The sequence below is a fragment of the Meles meles genome, chromosome 1, assembly GCF_922984935.1.
Source record: "Meles meles chromosome 1, mMelMel3.1 paternal haplotype, whole genome shotgun sequence".
NCBI classification, from domain to species: Eukaryota; Metazoa; Chordata; class Mammalia; order Carnivora; family Mustelidae; genus Meles; species Meles meles.
The window spans coordinates 39,281,645-39,297,662 of record NC_060066.1 but is presented as its reverse complement, the minus strand read 5'-3'; the positions used below and the strand labels follow the sequence as shown (position 1 = coordinate 39,297,662).

At 41.2% G+C, this 16,018-nt stretch overlaps 1 protein-coding gene across 3 annotated transcripts in view; it reads left to right on the top strand.

Moving 5' to 3' along the window:
* MATN2 (matrilin 2) overlaps positions 1-16,018 on the top strand; it is a 139,153-nt gene that overhangs the window by 86,530 nt on the left and 36,605 nt on the right. For all 3 annotated transcript variants that reach the window (XM_046010092.1, XM_046010098.1, XM_046010085.1), the window contains 2 exons: positions 1,137-1,259; positions 13,754-13,876. In XM_046010092.1, the coding sequence (XP_045866048.1) occupies positions 1,137-1,259; positions 13,754-13,876 (246 nt within the window). The remainder of the gene's footprint in view (positions 1-1,136; positions 1,260-13,753; positions 13,877-16,018) is intronic.

Here is a 16,018-nt window from a genome sequence, read left to right as displayed (position 1 = left end):
TCTCTCATTCAAGACTCTACCCAGCTGCCTCCTTCTCCTGAGGCCTCTCCTGGCCACTTCTGTTACCTTCCACTGTCCTTCCCACCTCCCCACAGGCTCTATTTCTCTTCCCCAGAATACGCTCCACCTTCTATAAGACGATCTGATTTACTTATTTACTTTATTTTTTGACCACTGCCTCCATCATTCAAATGTGAGCCTCATGAGGACTGGCATCGGTGTCTGTTTTGTTTTTTTGCTCTATCCTTTACCCCTAGAACAGGGCCAGGCCCGGGGTAGGTGTTCAGTAAACATTTATAGAATTAATGAGAATTAGGACAAAACATTGTCTCATAATTTACTAAAGCATTTGCCATTATTAAATGTTCATCTTATTTTCCAGATTTTTTTTTTGTTCACCATAAATAATGCTGCTATAAACAGCTTATTTCATATAGTTTATCTCCCCCTTTTCTTAATGATTTCTTTGGGTCACATTTCCACAGTGAACATGGCCAAATGTCCTTCCAAAAGGACTTTTGTCAATTTATGATGCCACCACCATAAATAGCTGTGACTCCCTTTCCAGGCTACCTTGCCACTGTTGGGTTTTGTCCTGTCTTTATTTGTGCCATTTAATAGTTGTAAGTATTGTAAGCCTTGTGATGGTTTTGACTTGCATTTCTTTTCTTTTTTTTTTTTTTTTGATATTTTATTTCTTTATTTGAGAGAGAGAGTGAGAGAGAGAGAACAAGAGGGAGGAGGGTCAGAGTGAGAGGCAGACACCCTGCTGAGCAGGGAGCCCAAAGCCCAACTTTATCCTGGGACTCTGGGATCTTGACCTGAGAACTCAGATGCTTAACCCACTGAGCCACCCAGGTGCCCCTGATTTGTATTTCTTTAACATTTAAATACAGTTGGTCCTGTGTTTTTTAGTCTGTCTTCTGCTATAAACTACCTGTTCTAGACCCCTGATTATTTTTTGGATGTTGGAGGGGAGAAGCCTTGGTTCATCCCTCTTTTCTCCATACTGTTTGGGGGGCAAAGATATTAATCTTCATTTATATGTGATATAAGTATGCTACTATCTCTATTTCATCAATTATTTGCTTTCCTGTTTGTGTTTCTGCTTCAACTCTGTGTTTGAATATTTACAGCTGTGGACTACTGTGCCTCAGAGAACCACGGGTGCGAACACGAGTGTGTGAATGCGGACGGCTCCTACTTTTGCCGGTGCCCTAAGGGATTTGCTCTTAACCCAGATGGAAAAACCTGCACAAGTAAGTTACATTTAAAAAAAAGTTTGTGTGTCTCTGTTTTGGGGGACTGTTTTTGGACCTCACATTTCATTTATTTACTTACATTTGTTTTAATCCCAGTGTCATTAACATACAGGGTCATATCAGTTTCAGATGTATAATACGGTCATTCAGCAACACCACCGGCGGTTTTTTGGTGCTCTCGCGATGGGCACTGTGGCACTGGGACCTCTCCCAAGCATGTTGTTAAGACAAGATTACGTGCGGGGAGTCTGAGATCTTCTGCCCCTATTCCTCCTTGTCAGGTCTTTCTTCACTTGTCCCCGGACTGTAGCCCACCCTGTCTCGACCTCACTCTTCAAGGCATTAGACAGAGGTATCTGTCCTTCATTGGAGACGCCCTATGGGAATGTTCTTCCAACATTTGCTGAGTGTGCTGACAACCGGACCATTTTACTTCACGCTGGCTCAGCCGGGCCGTGCCCATCAGTATTAACAGAGCTTAAGGAATACTTTCACTGAAGCCTTGTGGCTTGTGGGCTTCGGCTCTGACTCCACACGAGTACGGGGAAATCTCTGAGCCGAAAGGAGTCGAATGTGGTTGCTTTGGGGTGGGGGAGGGGTGGCCAGAGGGCGGTTTGCTGAGACTTGCTCATGCTTTTGTTTGACATATTTAGTTCTCTTTGATTTTAACTATACACACACAAATCAGAATTAATTTGAGCTCCTGAAATCCGACCATAAAAAGTTTATAAACTAAAGATGTTTTGCAAAAGGATCGCAAGAGCGTTTCTTTTACGCTTGAAGGAATGTCAGCGCACTTAGAGGCTGTGTATGGATTATCGTCCTGTAGAGGGGTTCACCTGAGAGAAGCTCGGTTTTGTAAAGTATTAGGGCCCGGCATTTTTAAAAAATGACGTTTGGTCCTTTTTTAAGAAGATTTTATGTTGGTTTTTTTTTTTTTTTTTTTGAGGGAGAGAATGAGCGGGTGAGAGCACAAGCAGGGGGAACAGCAGAGGGAGAGGAAGAATCGGGCTCCTGGCTGAGCAGGGAGTCCGATGTGGGGCTCAATCCTAGGACCCTGGGATCATGTCCTGAGCCAAAGGCAGATGCTTAACCGACTGAGCCACCCGGTGCCCCTAAAAAATGAAGTTCAACAGCAGGTTAGCATAAGTCATCTCTGAAACATGTATCCATGAGAAAATAGGATTTCAATTCATAAAAAGTTCTTGTACCCATACCTTTCTAAAGTAAATCGATGATGTAAAGCAGGATATACTTGCACAGTATTTTAAAAATCATCCCCCACAAAACTCCTGACATATGAACTTGCCCTTCGATCCCCAAATACCAGCAGCTTCCAAACACTGGAGCTGGAGGCCGGGCTGGAGCATGAAATTGCAAGGGACACCTTCAGTCAAAACACACATTTCTGAAGTCTTAACCATGTGCCAATTGCAATGAGCAAGGCGAGGTCCTTCCTGGACGATAGCATATCTGGGCTGAGTCTTGAAGGCAAAGCCTTCATTTATTGACCAGGCAAAGAAGGCTGAGACAGGGTGGGGGCCTGGAGGAGGAAAGAAATGCAAAGATATGAACCAGACAGGCTCAGGCCCATTCCCGGCCCAGGACCTCCACGCATTTTATTGAAAGAAGTGGATGAATGCAAGGACTCCTCTGTTCTCGTCTCCCTTCCCTTCTGAACACTCGGAACCATAAGCCAGCAGCCTGGGCTGTGGTGGTGGCAGGGAACGTGGTTGCTGGGCTGGTAGGTCAGTTCTCTTCGCGAGAGAGGAGGCCGTGTGCTGCCAAGGGGCAGCCTTCGGCCTCAGATTGAATTCTCTTCTTTCACTGGCTGGTCTTGGGCGAGTTATTTTTGCCTCAGTTTCCTCAACTGATAGGGATGAGAATCCTGCCTGCTTCAGAGTGTTGTCTTAAAAACTGAGTGAAATCATCCGTAGAAACCATTAGGCAAATGGTCTGGTGCTGAGCCAGTCCTCTGAAGGGATGATACTGCCTTCAAAGATTTTAAATTGGTATTTATTGAGCATATACCACACGCCTGAGCTAAGTTTAATCGTGCATAAAAAATTCAAGACAGGGCCCCAGGCTTCCACTGGGATGAGACTTGGAGGCAAACACACATCCTATCCTGTCTCCCTCCTGCCTCTGCAGAACTTCGTCCCTGCCTGGGGTCCCTGTCCCCAGTTCCCAGTGCCTCACCATCACCAGCCACCCTGTGGCTCAGCATGTCTCCTATCCCAGAAGCTCTTGGGACGTGGAGGGTTACAAGCCCCAGAACGGTGCTGGCAAGGGGACCCTGGTAGTGGACACCGAAGCACAGGGGCACTGGGAGGAGAGGTCTGGCTGGGAGGCAGGGGACGGACTGGTCCATCTGGGAGCCTCTCCAATTAGGCACGGAGCCCAGCAGCCCAGCCGCCTCTGAGCCCTGGTAGGGTCAAGACCCAGGAGTGGGCAGAGAGAAGTGTTAGGCACTTACAGGAGTCTGGGCAGGCAGCATCGGGGACATGTGTCCCCTAGAAAAGGGACCCTCTTCCTTCCGTGCTCAGGAGCAGGGTGAGACCCAGACCTGGGGAGGTTACTGGCGAGAGGAAAGGGCCCCCTGGCTTACTTGGAAAGCTCTGAGAGCAGGAAATAAAGTGAAATCCAGCAGTAAGAACTGAGAGCCTTGGGAGCACCCCACATCTGTGAGGGACAAGAACAAGAACCGTGAAAGAGGGGCCAGTTAAAAAGACAGAAACAGGATGGGGGCAGAAATTCAGAATCTAGGCAGCCAACCTGTTAGTAATTAATGAGGCATCACGTCAGCTTCCAGCCAAGTCGGCCTGGCTGCCGCTGGGATGTTGAGAGATCTTCTAAAACATTTTTTCCACTTCTCATAAACTTGCAGAAAATGAAATAAAACAAAAGATACTCAGTCCCTTAAATGTCTCCATTTTTAACCAAGAGTATATCTGAGGGCAACATCTAATCACTAAGTATGTAATTATTGTCTGGAAATAAGAGAGTGTCAGTTTGATCTACCAAGCATGATCAATTTATGTTTAAACCAAAATATACATAATAGAGCTTTATGTTCCTGAATAATTTAAAATACGTAAGTACTCAAAAAAAGCATCACTTTTTATATCAATCCTTTACCTTGAAGCAACCCATCCAAAACTATCTGAATATTTTATAGAGGGGAGAAGAGTAGAAATATGCAGGTGCCATTAATTTGCAAAATATTGGCAAGACTTTTTTTCATTATAATCAAATATACGTAATAGATTTACTGCTGTGACCATTTTGAAGTGTACAGTTCGGTGGCATTAAGAACATTCACCTTGTTGGACAACCATCTCCACCATCCAGCTCCTGAACTTTTCATCTCCCCAAACTAAAATTCATCCTTATTAAATAACTCCCATTCCCTCCCCAGCCCCCAGCCCCTGGCAACCACCCTTCTACTTTCTGTCCATATGAATTTGAAGACTCTAAGTCCCGGTGTAAGTGGAATCATGCAACATTTGTCCTTTTATGACTGGCTTATTTCACTTCGTATCATGTCTCCAAGATTCACCCTTCCATGTTGTAGCCTGTGTTGGAATTTCCTTCTTTTTAAGGCTGGATAATACTCCGTTATATGTAGACATCACACTTTGTTTATCCATTCGACTGTCACTGGACACCTGGCTTGCTTCCACTTTTGGACTATAGGGAATAATGCTGCTGTGAACATGAATGTTCCAGTGTCTGTCCAAGCCCTCCTTTCAGATTGCTAGATCATATTATGGCAAGACCTTTTGAGGTCTAATTTGAAACCATTACTGCTGAGCCAGGCATGAGAGCATTTTCAGATGTTCGGGTCTTTTCATGGGAAAGATAGAGGGCTTCCATCCACTGGACAGGAATTCATGTCTTGATATCAAGAAGACTGTCGGTTACATGTCTCATGCTTAATCATCTCATACCTGTGATAATGAGTTAAGGCAATTATAAACATTTGTAATTTACATAATAATACATTGCTATTTATCATTTACTGACTTTGAGAGCATTATACTCATTGTGTTTTAGACTCCACTGATAATTTGGTTGACGTTTCCATCCTTCTTTTTTCCAAGAAGAATGCTTTGAAAGTACTACATGAATATTTATACTTTTCACTAAAAGTGAAACACGGAGAAAGGGAGTAATTTTATACTGAATCAGCAACATAAAATACAGAATGTGTAAAATATATCAGTCTTTGGGTTTCCTGGCCAGCTCATGGTTAAACTACTCTAATAAGCCACTTTTGTGAGACCTGTGTGCATCAATGACTCTCCACTGGAGGCAGCCTTAAAGTTCAACCTAGTTCTAGCCCAGCCACCTGTCCTACAACATTCCACCATGCCATCGTCCAGCCTGTACTTGAATACTCCTACTGACAGGATACTCACTACACCCCACACAGTGCATTCCACTTTGTGCTTCTACTCTTAGGAAATGATTCCTTAAACTAAGCTGATAACTAGTTCCTTGCACTTTGAAACTGACAGAACAAATTAAGCTTCTTGTATTTTCTTGGTCACTAAAACTGAGTCATATTAGAATAACTTTCTTTCAGTTAGTCAGTCATGGAAAATGTGGTAGGAACTATCTATACTTTCATAGACATTCAGCCAATTTGCTGACGAAAGCCCTGTACCCCATAGACCAGATGGAGAAATGTGTGCCAGATGAAAGAATAATTGGTTGAGTCTGTGACCACCTGAGTGTCTGGACCCAGAAGATGTTAGCTGCTGAGCTGAGATCCTTGTGGAGGGAGGCTTTTTAAGGAGCTTGGCAAAAAGAAGCCTGAAGAAGGGTGTGAGATCTGTCTTAAATCCTTAGTGACCCTGTGTTAGTTCTTAGTGGGCAATGTTTACACATCTAAGAGTAACACTGATGAAGAGTGATCCTGATCACCATTTATTCATTCAACAAATGTTTGTTGAACACCTACTATGTAACCAGATACTATTGGAGACAACATGCTGTGGTAAGTAAAACAGACCAAAACACTGTGCTTATGGACATTCTATTGGAGCAGAGTCAGATGGACTCACAAGAAACTGGCATTTGATCAAAGACTTGAAAGAGGTGAGGGAGAGGAGGAGGGAGAGGAGACTTTTGAAGCAGGGGTAACATAGCACCAGTGCAAAGGCCCTGAGGCAGGCACTGTGAGGCTTTGTAATGTTGAGGGACAGCAAGGAAGTTCATGTGACTAGAACAGAGTGAGACATAACAATGTAGTGTTGTGGTCCATGGAACATAGAGCCTGTGCTCTCCATCGTCATATCTTTGAATCCCCCAAATTCCAGTGATACTGAGGTCATAGTCACTTCCCTATTCTAAAAACCCAAACTGGCTTTGTTTGTTGCCCATATTTTGTGTTTTGGATATAGACATCAGAAGCTATACATAATGTCCCCAGCATTTTCCCTGATTATTTTCTTCTCTGTTACTGGGGCACTTCCCACACTGTTCTTTTTTTCTATTTTTTTAATGCTCTTTTCCATAGCAACTCATTTCACAATTAAGAGCATGTATACTTATTTCTAATGCCTTTTTTGATTATAAAAGTAATATATACTTATTGTAGAAAACTGGATCATATAGAAATGAAATTGTATCAAATAAAACAATCTATACTCTCATCACCCAGAGACAACCATGGTCAATACTGATTTGCTCTGTTTCTCTACAGTTTTTTTTTAAGACATATGAATATATTTTTATGGAGTTGAGGTCATATGGTATAACATTAAATTATGAGCATTTTCACATGTCATTTAAATTTTATCAAAAACATCTAAAAACATTTTAATTTCTGCATGATGATCCATCGTAAGTATGTATCACAAACTGTTCAACAATTTGGCTGTTCAAATTTTATTGTGATAAATATCCTCATATGTGAGCCTTTGCATTTCTGACCAGGAATAAAGCATAAAAGGAAATTCATGGAATCAAAGGCTGTTAACAGTTTTAAGTGTTTTTTTTTTAAGATTTTGTTTATTTATTTGACAGAGAATGACACAGCAAGAGAGGGAACACAAGCAGGGCGAGTGGGACAGGGAGAAGCAGGCTCCTGCTGAACAAAGAGCCCCATATGGGGCTCAATCATGAGCTGAGCCAAAGGCAGACACTTAATGACTGAGCCACCCAAGTGCCCCAATTTTAACTCTTTTGATTTGTATTGCAAAATTATTTTCCAAAAAGTTTGTAACAACTTATACTCCTCTGTAAGTGTTTTAAGGAGGCAATTTAAAACTTTTTTGCTAACTTGCTAAGAGAAAATTTTTTATCATTGCTTTATTATCATATCTAATTACCTTTCTTCATGAAACTATATAGTAATATGTAGAGATAATTGACAAATATATATGTATTTGGTGTTGTTATTTGATTAATGAATAGTCTGTTCAAATTAAAATAAACTCAAGAAGAAATAGATCATGTAAATAAGGCCTCTATCTATTAAAAGAAATTATAAACTATCCCACAAAGAAAACACTAGGACTAGTTAGCTTAACTGGTGAATTCTACCAAACATTTGAAGAAGAACTAATACTAATTTTACACAAATGCTTCAAGAAAATCAAAGAAGAGGGACCATTTTTCAACTTATTCTGTGAAGCCAGCATTACCCCAACACAAAACTCAGAAAAATAATAAGAAAACTACGCACAAATATCCCTCATCAAGTACATGTAAAAGTTCTTTAAATATTTTTCACAATCAAATCCTACAGTCTATAAAAAGGAGAGTACATCACAACCAAGTGAGATTTATCCCAGGAATTCAAGGTTCGTTTAACACTCAAACTCAGTGTAATTCACAATATTAACATACAAAAAAAAGCAGAAGCCATATAGCCCAACTCAGTTGATACAGAAAGAACATTGGACAAGACCTGACATTCAGTTACAATTTTCCAAAAGAAAAAAACCTCTATGCAAACCAGGAATGATGAGAACTGCCTCGATCTGATAAAGTCCATCAGTGGAGAAACCGTCAGGTAACATTCATACTTCATGAAAGTTTCCTTAAGGATTAGAAACAGAACAGGATACCCATTTTCCCCACCTCTTTTTAGCATTGTATTATAGGTTCTGGCCATTGTAATAAGGAAGAAAAAAAGAAATGAAATGTAGATTGGAAAGGAAGAATTAAAGCGTCTTTATTAACAGACAACATGATCATCTGTGTAGAGAATTCAGTGGCGTCTACCAAACAAGCTACTAGAACTTTTAAGAGTTTAGCAAGGTTGCAGGACACAAGGTCTATATGCAAAACACAACTATTTTTTATATTTTTTTAATGGAAAATCAAAAGTAAGATTAAAAAATATCATTTACCATAGCATCAAAATATGTAGTTACCTATGGATAAATTTGACCAAAAATGTGAAAGACCTATACACTGAAAACTACAAAACATCGCTAAGGGAAATTAAAGAAGACTTAGCAAAACAGATATATCCTGTTCATGGATCCGAAGACTTAATATTTAACTGCCTGTTCTTTCCAAAGTGATCTATCCATCAAAGCAATATTTATCATGATCATACCATGCTTTTTTGCAGAAATTGACAAGCTGGAGGCGCCTGGGTGGCTCAGTTGTTAAGCGTCTGCCTTCAGCTCTGGTCGTGATCCCAGAGTCTTGGGATCAAAACCCCGCATCAGGCTCCCTGCTCAGCGGGAAGCCTGCTTCTCCCTCTCCCACTCCCCCTGCTTGTTTTCCCTCTCTCACTGTCTCTCTCTCTCTCTCTCTCTCTCTCTCTCTCTCTGTCAATTAAATAAATAAATAAAATCTTAAAAAAAAAAAAAAAAAGAAACTGACAAGCTGATTCTAAAACATATGTGAAGGGCGCCCCTGGGTGGCTCAGTGGATTAAGCCTCTGCCTTTGGCTCAGGTCATGATCTCAGGGTCCTGGGATCGAGCCCAGGATTGGGCTCTCTGCTCAGTAGGGAGCTTGCTTCCCCCCAACCCTCTCTCTGCCTACCTCTCTGCCTACTTGTGATCTCAGTCGAATAAATAAATCAAATCTTAAAAAATAAATAAATAAAACATATGTGAAAATGCAAAGGATTAAAAGTCAAATGAATTTTGAAAATGATGCACAAAATTGGAGAACTTAAACTACCTGATTTTTAATACTAATTAAAAAGCAACAGTAATCAAGACAGTGTGGTATTGGTGTAAAGATGGACATACAGGTCAACGGACAGCATAGAGTCCAGAAATAGATCCACACATATATGGTGGAATGATTTTCAGTAAAGATGCCAAGGCAGTTAATGGGGGAAAGGATAATGTCTTCCACAAATGGAACAATTAGATTGCAAAAAAAAAAGAAGAAAAAAGGCAACTTCACGTTCAGCTCATACCACATACAAAAATCAACTTGAAATGGATTTTAAACTTAAATATAAGAATAAAAACTAGGGGCGCCTGGGTGGCTCAGTGGGTTAAAGCCTCTGCCTTCGGCTCAGGTCATGATCTCAGGGTCCTGGGATCGAGCCCCACATCGGGCTCTCTGCTCAACAGGGAGCCTGCTTCCTCCTCTCTCTCTGCCTGCCTCTCTGCCTGCTTGTGATCTCTGTCAAGTAAATAAATAAATAAATCTAAAAACAAAAGAATAAAAACTATAAAAATTCTGGAAGAAAATAGGAGATCTTAGTGACCCTGGGTTAGGCAAAGGTGTCTTAAATAGGACACGAAAAGCACAATTTGTAAAAATTTAAAAATGAATAACTTGAACTGCATTAAAATTAAAGTTCTTATTCTTCAAAAGACAGCATTATTAAAACGAAAAGGCAAGCTATAGACTGAAAAAGAAATACTTGCAAAATTATATCCAACAAAAATTTGTATTTAGAATATATAAAAAATTATTGACGCTTAATAATGGGACAACCAACCCAACAAAAATGGACAAAAGATTTGAACATATACTTCTCTTTTTTTTTTTTAAAGATTTTATTTATTTATTTGACAGAGAGAGATCATAAGTAGGCAGAGAGGCAGACAGAGAGAGTGAGAGGGAAGCAGGCTCCCTGCTGAGCAGAGAGCCCGATGTGGGACTCGATCTCAGGACCCTGAGATCATGACCTGAGCTGAAGGCAGCAGCTTAAACCACTGAGCCACCCAGGCGCCCCTGAACATATACTTCTCTAAAGGGGATATAGAGATGGCAAATACTCATATGAAAATACATGCAACAATGTTAGTTGAATTTATTTTGCAAAATAAAACCACAGTGAGACAATTACTACACCCTAAAAGAATGGCTAAAATGGCCAAGTGTTGGTGAGGATATGGAGCAATTGGAACTCTCATAAACTGCTGTTGAGAATGTTTAAGAAATAAGCACATGTCAACCACATGACCCAGCCATTCTCCTCCTAGACGTTGGCTCTAGAAAAATAAAAGCGATGTCTACGTAAAGATCTATATACATGAGTGTTCTTGGCTACTTTATTTGTGATAGCCCAAAACTAGAAATAACTCAAATCCCTACCCCAGGTAAATGGATAAATAAACTGTGGTATATCCATGGAATGAAATACTATAAAAACGAACAGCTATTAATATACACATGAACATGGATGAATGTCAAAATAATTATGATGAGTGAAAGAATCTGGACACTGGGCACCTGGGTGGCTCAGTCAGTTAAGCGTTTGGCTTCAGCTCAGGTCACAACCTCAGGATCCTGGGATCAAGCCCTGCAATCAGGCTCCCTGCTAGGCAGGGTGTCGGCTTGTTCCACTCCCTCTGCCTTTGCCCCTCCCCCGCTCATGCTCTGTCTCTCTTTCTCTCAAATAAATAAATAAACTCTTAAAAAAAAAAAAACCTAGACCCACAGGAATATGCCATTTTAATAAAATTCTAGAAAACACAAACTGAAATTTTTGAAAGATTAATGATTATATGGGGCCAGAGGATTTGGAGAAGATTGAATTAGAGACACTGGAAAACTTTAGGGAGGAATGTGTAAGTTCATTATCTTGATGGTGGTGGTGGTTTCATGGAAGCATACATATGTGAAAATTCATCAAGTTGTTCATCTTAAATATGTGCTTTTTGCCTGTTGTTTCTTAGTACAACTCAAAACAGGTAGGGGAGACCATATCACTCAGAACCATGCATGTCATAACACCCAGAGAGCCTGTAAGAATGTTCTAGACTATCACCACTGAATAGAACTCACTATCATGAAGCAAATGTCCAGTACGTGCACCACCCAGTACAGTCATCAGAAGCTACTGTGGCTGTTGAATACTTGAGATGTGGCTGGTGTGACTGAGGAACTGGATTTTTAATTTAATTTTCTAAAAAGATTTATTTATTCATTCCCTCATTTATTTATTTGAGAGAGCGTGCACACGCTTGTGGGGAGGGGAGGAGCAGAGGGGGAGGGACAAGCAGACACAGAGCCTGAAAAGGGGCTAGATCTCATGAACCCCAAATCATGAGTCTGATGCTTAACTGAGCCACCCAGGTGCCCCTAATGTAATTTAATTTTAACCCATTTTGATTTAAATGGCCACATTTAAATGAAAACTAAATATATCTCTGACCCTATACTGGATCCTATTAATGGAGGAGTAAAAACGCTATAAGCAACCCAATGAGATAACTCATAAGGCTAGAATATGGATGGTAGATTAAAGTATTATATCAATGTAGATTTGTGAATTTTATAACTATACTATGGTTATATAAGAGAATATCCCTTCTCTTAGGAAGCTCACAGTGTATTGAAGGAAAAAAGACCACGATGTATGTAACTGACCTCAAGTAGTTCAGAAAGATGAGCAAATGATAAAGCAGATGGGGTAGAATGTTAACAATAGGCAAATCTGGATAGAGTATATGGGCGTTTCTTGTACTTATATCCTTGTATTTTTATGTTTGCTCCTTCTTGTAAACTTAAAATTGTTTCCAAATTAAAAGCTTTAAAAAATACCTTATATGTGATTATGATATATTTTTTAAAGATTTTATTTATTTATTTGACAGAGAGAAATCACAAGAGAGGCAGGCAGAGAGAGAGGAAGGAAAGCAGGCTCTCCGTTGAGCAGAGAGCCAGATGTGGGACTCGATCCCAGGACCCTGAGATCATGACCTGAGCCAAAGGCAGCGGCTTAAACCACTGAGCCACCCAGGCGCCCTGATTATGATATTTTTAAAAACTTCTAGTCTTTTTGAGGGCCTGGCTGGCTTAGTTGGTGGAGCATGCAACTCTTGATCGCAGGTCGTGAGTTTGAGCCCCACATTGGGTACAGAGATTACTTAAAAATAAAATCTTAAAAATTAAAGAGTTCTAATCTTTTAAGGATACCTTATGAAATATCTATGGACAAAATGATAGAACATCTGGGGTTTGTTTCAAAGTAACATGGAATCCTAATATAGGAGAAACAGATTGATTCTCTTGAAGCTGAATGCGATGTACGTGAGTTTATTATACACTTCTGTCCCTTTTTGTGTACGTTTAACATGCCATGACTTTAAATTGGGAAGAACTGGTATTCACTCAATGTTTTTCCTTTTAAGGATATTGTGTGCCTTTCTCTTACTCATTTTGTTTCCTGTGGTACTGGCTGGGAAAGCTCATTTATACCAAATGTTTTGTTATGAAAATGATATCCTTAGGTCACGTATTCTTTAATGCAATAAAAATCCTCATCACAACAAAACTATTTCTTTTATGACCCCATCAGTGGCCAACTATTTCGAGCAATTTTAAGCAGTGGGTCCAATTCCCATGAGAGCAAAAAACTTTGATCAGACCCTTCCATAGAAGCCACTTTCCTTATCTAAGAATGCTTATACAATTAAAACCTCATTATAAAAAATTCCATGTAACTTTGTTTTTTCTTCATGTTGTGGTTTGAATTAATCTAGAGATCATGTTCTCTGACTGGGAAGGCTTGAGAAAAGCTAAGTGAAGAGGAGTCCAGTGAAATAATGAGAGCAGTACTTTGCGCTCCGAATATCTGTGCTGTTCACTCCTTTTTCCCAGGATCTGACTTGGTGTCCTGTTGTTTGGCTCAGTGTCTGAGGGATTTAAGTGGTTTGGAGTTAGGCTTTGGGAAGATTTCATTGTTTTAATTGCATAAATTCCATAAAGCACTGAACTAAGCTCTCTCTTCCCAGCTTGTGATACAACAAACAGATGCTCCAACACACTCTTCTATTTTAACGGCTCTTACATGAACCAGGACAAGGAAAGCATCTTCACAAATTCATTTGCTGCATAAACATTTTGTAACATGCTGAGAAAGTTCTCGCTGGGGGGCCATATCTCTAAACATGGAAATAGCTTTATTGAGAGATCCCTTCATAGCAGGAATGTATCTGTTACAGGTTACAGGAATGTATCTGTTTTGGGAAAATGAAGACGAATATCCCTTGGTTTTCCTGTTAGACTTATTGTTTCGTTCATCATTGTTATGATTTTTCTTTCTCTCCAGAGATAGACTACTGTGCCTCGTCTCGTCATGGATGCCAGCACGAGTGTGTTAACACAGATGAGTCCTATTTCTGCCGCTGCCTAAAAGGTTTTACCCTGAATCCAGACAAGAGGACCTGCAGAAGTAAGTCACCCTGGGTGTAGAAGGGTTTGTTCCCTCAATGCCCCGCTAATTTTCCTTGTCCTTGCAAGTCTTAAGCAGATTTACTTGTACTTAGCATTTGTGTTCACGAGCACTCTTCTGCCCTTGAGTTTACCTTTTGTCATCCCTGATTCTGTGATGGGGATGATTTCTAGAGACTAAATAGACTGGGTCTGCCCATGGGATTCATTGGGCAAAGTCGAAACCCAAGCCGAAGCACCAGCCTATGGGAAATGAGAGCACACCTTCCGTCCTCGTTAGACCCACAACATGGATTTGGGATTTGGAGAAAGAACAGACTGGGCCCAGAGACAGAAGGTAAAAGGTATTCGTTTCTTCCCGTTATACCAGTTGAGCCTATCTGATGGTTGCTAAGGGGGTGGAAATTGCTGCTCTATCCTCTTTGATGTGAAGGAAGGAAAAACTATGATTCTGGAGCATCCCTGCAGGGTTCAAGAGGTAAATGGTGTCAACAGGCTGAAATGAATGATATGCTGAGTGGCTCAAGTCAGATGGTGCATCAAGGGGGTCTAGAGCATTTCCCCAAATGGGATCTCTTTAAACCAGACTGTCCCTGAGAAAGCACTAGAACGGAAGGTCCACAAGGACAGAGATGCTTCTCACTCTCCCACTCTTGAATCCTCAGCTCCCCAAGGGCTTGGCACATGGAGGTGTAACACAAGACTTGTTGAGTGGATGATTGAAGGAATGAGTAAATGGATCTCTCTGAGATTTATCATCCTGAGAAATTGCCACTATTATTTGAATTACTCGATCTCTTTAGAAAGATGGCCCTTTTAAGGTGTGCAGATAGTGAACTTTTTAAAGAAGTATTTCCATAGTCGGTCAACACTGAATTGCTCATGTTCTCCTGGAAGTCTTGTTTATGGAACTTTCTGGAGCCCCCATTTAGGGGTGTATGTTCTCATGCACGTCTTCCCTTGCCTCTTCCTGCCGATATGTGCAGCAGAGCTCTGCACTACAGGCAGCACTGCATTTTCAAAAGTTTGACCATGAATTTCTCTTGAAAAAGCCCTGTGGGCTATAGAACTGAATCCAGACAGGGCCCATTCTGCTCCCAGGACATACGGACTTAGCCACTCACTCTAATAAGCGTTAGACCTTGTATGGTGGGAGATGGTTGCAGAGCCCATGTTTTGAAACTGAGCCTCTCTCATAAAAGGTAATTCCTACGGTCTTGCCTAGATGCAAGCCCTGGAAACATTCGAGCGTTATATAAGAATTTGCACTGAGAGCATTCAGAACATGAAAACAGGTGGAATATTTTCCATTAGACCACACATGCGTTCATTATGGGGAAGGGCCAACTTTTCTGGCCAGGCCACTCCTCTCTGCTGTTTACACCTTTTTCTAGGGATAAGTGTGTTCGTGGCTAACTACACCCAGGGAAGATCAGTCCTAGGTGGACTCCTTTGCAGACCAAAAGTTCTTATGTAGGGGATCATTAGATCTGGTTCAACTCAGGCGTACGTTTTGGTTGCCAGCTTCATAGGTGTTACTAATGGAGGGAAAAGGTACCAAGTTAGACATATGGCCATCAGTACAGAGGAATTTGCTTGAAGCTCTCATCTCTTATTTATTTATTTGAGAGAGGAGAGAGAGAGAGCAAGCAAGCACAAGTGGGAGAGGGAGAGAGACTCTCAAGCAGATTTACTGGAAGTTCAAGCATGGAACTCTGAGATCATGACCCGAGCTAAAAGCAAGAGTCAGCCACAAGGGTCAGCCACTCAGCTGACCACACCACCCAGGAGCCCCTGAAGCTCTTCATCTCTTATCAATCATCTAGGATTCCTTCAACCTCTGCCGCTCACCCACGTCCTGCCTGGAGAGGGACTTGGAGTAAGAGGAGGGTCTAAGGTGGTGGACACATGCATTGTCATCAGGCGAGGAGGGAGGTCAAGAACAGAAGCGCGAGTAGAGAGGAGGTGATCGTGGGGAGTAGTCTGACCACCACAGAGGAGCCCACGGATGGGCCTGTTTCCAGGCTGTGGCCCAGTCCAGAGTCTCTAATGCTGGTTCATTCCTGTTTGGCAATTGCAGCTCCCTTTTCTCTAGCCAGGTGTCCTGCTTTTTCATCCAAGAAAAATGGAATTTGTTTCTAAA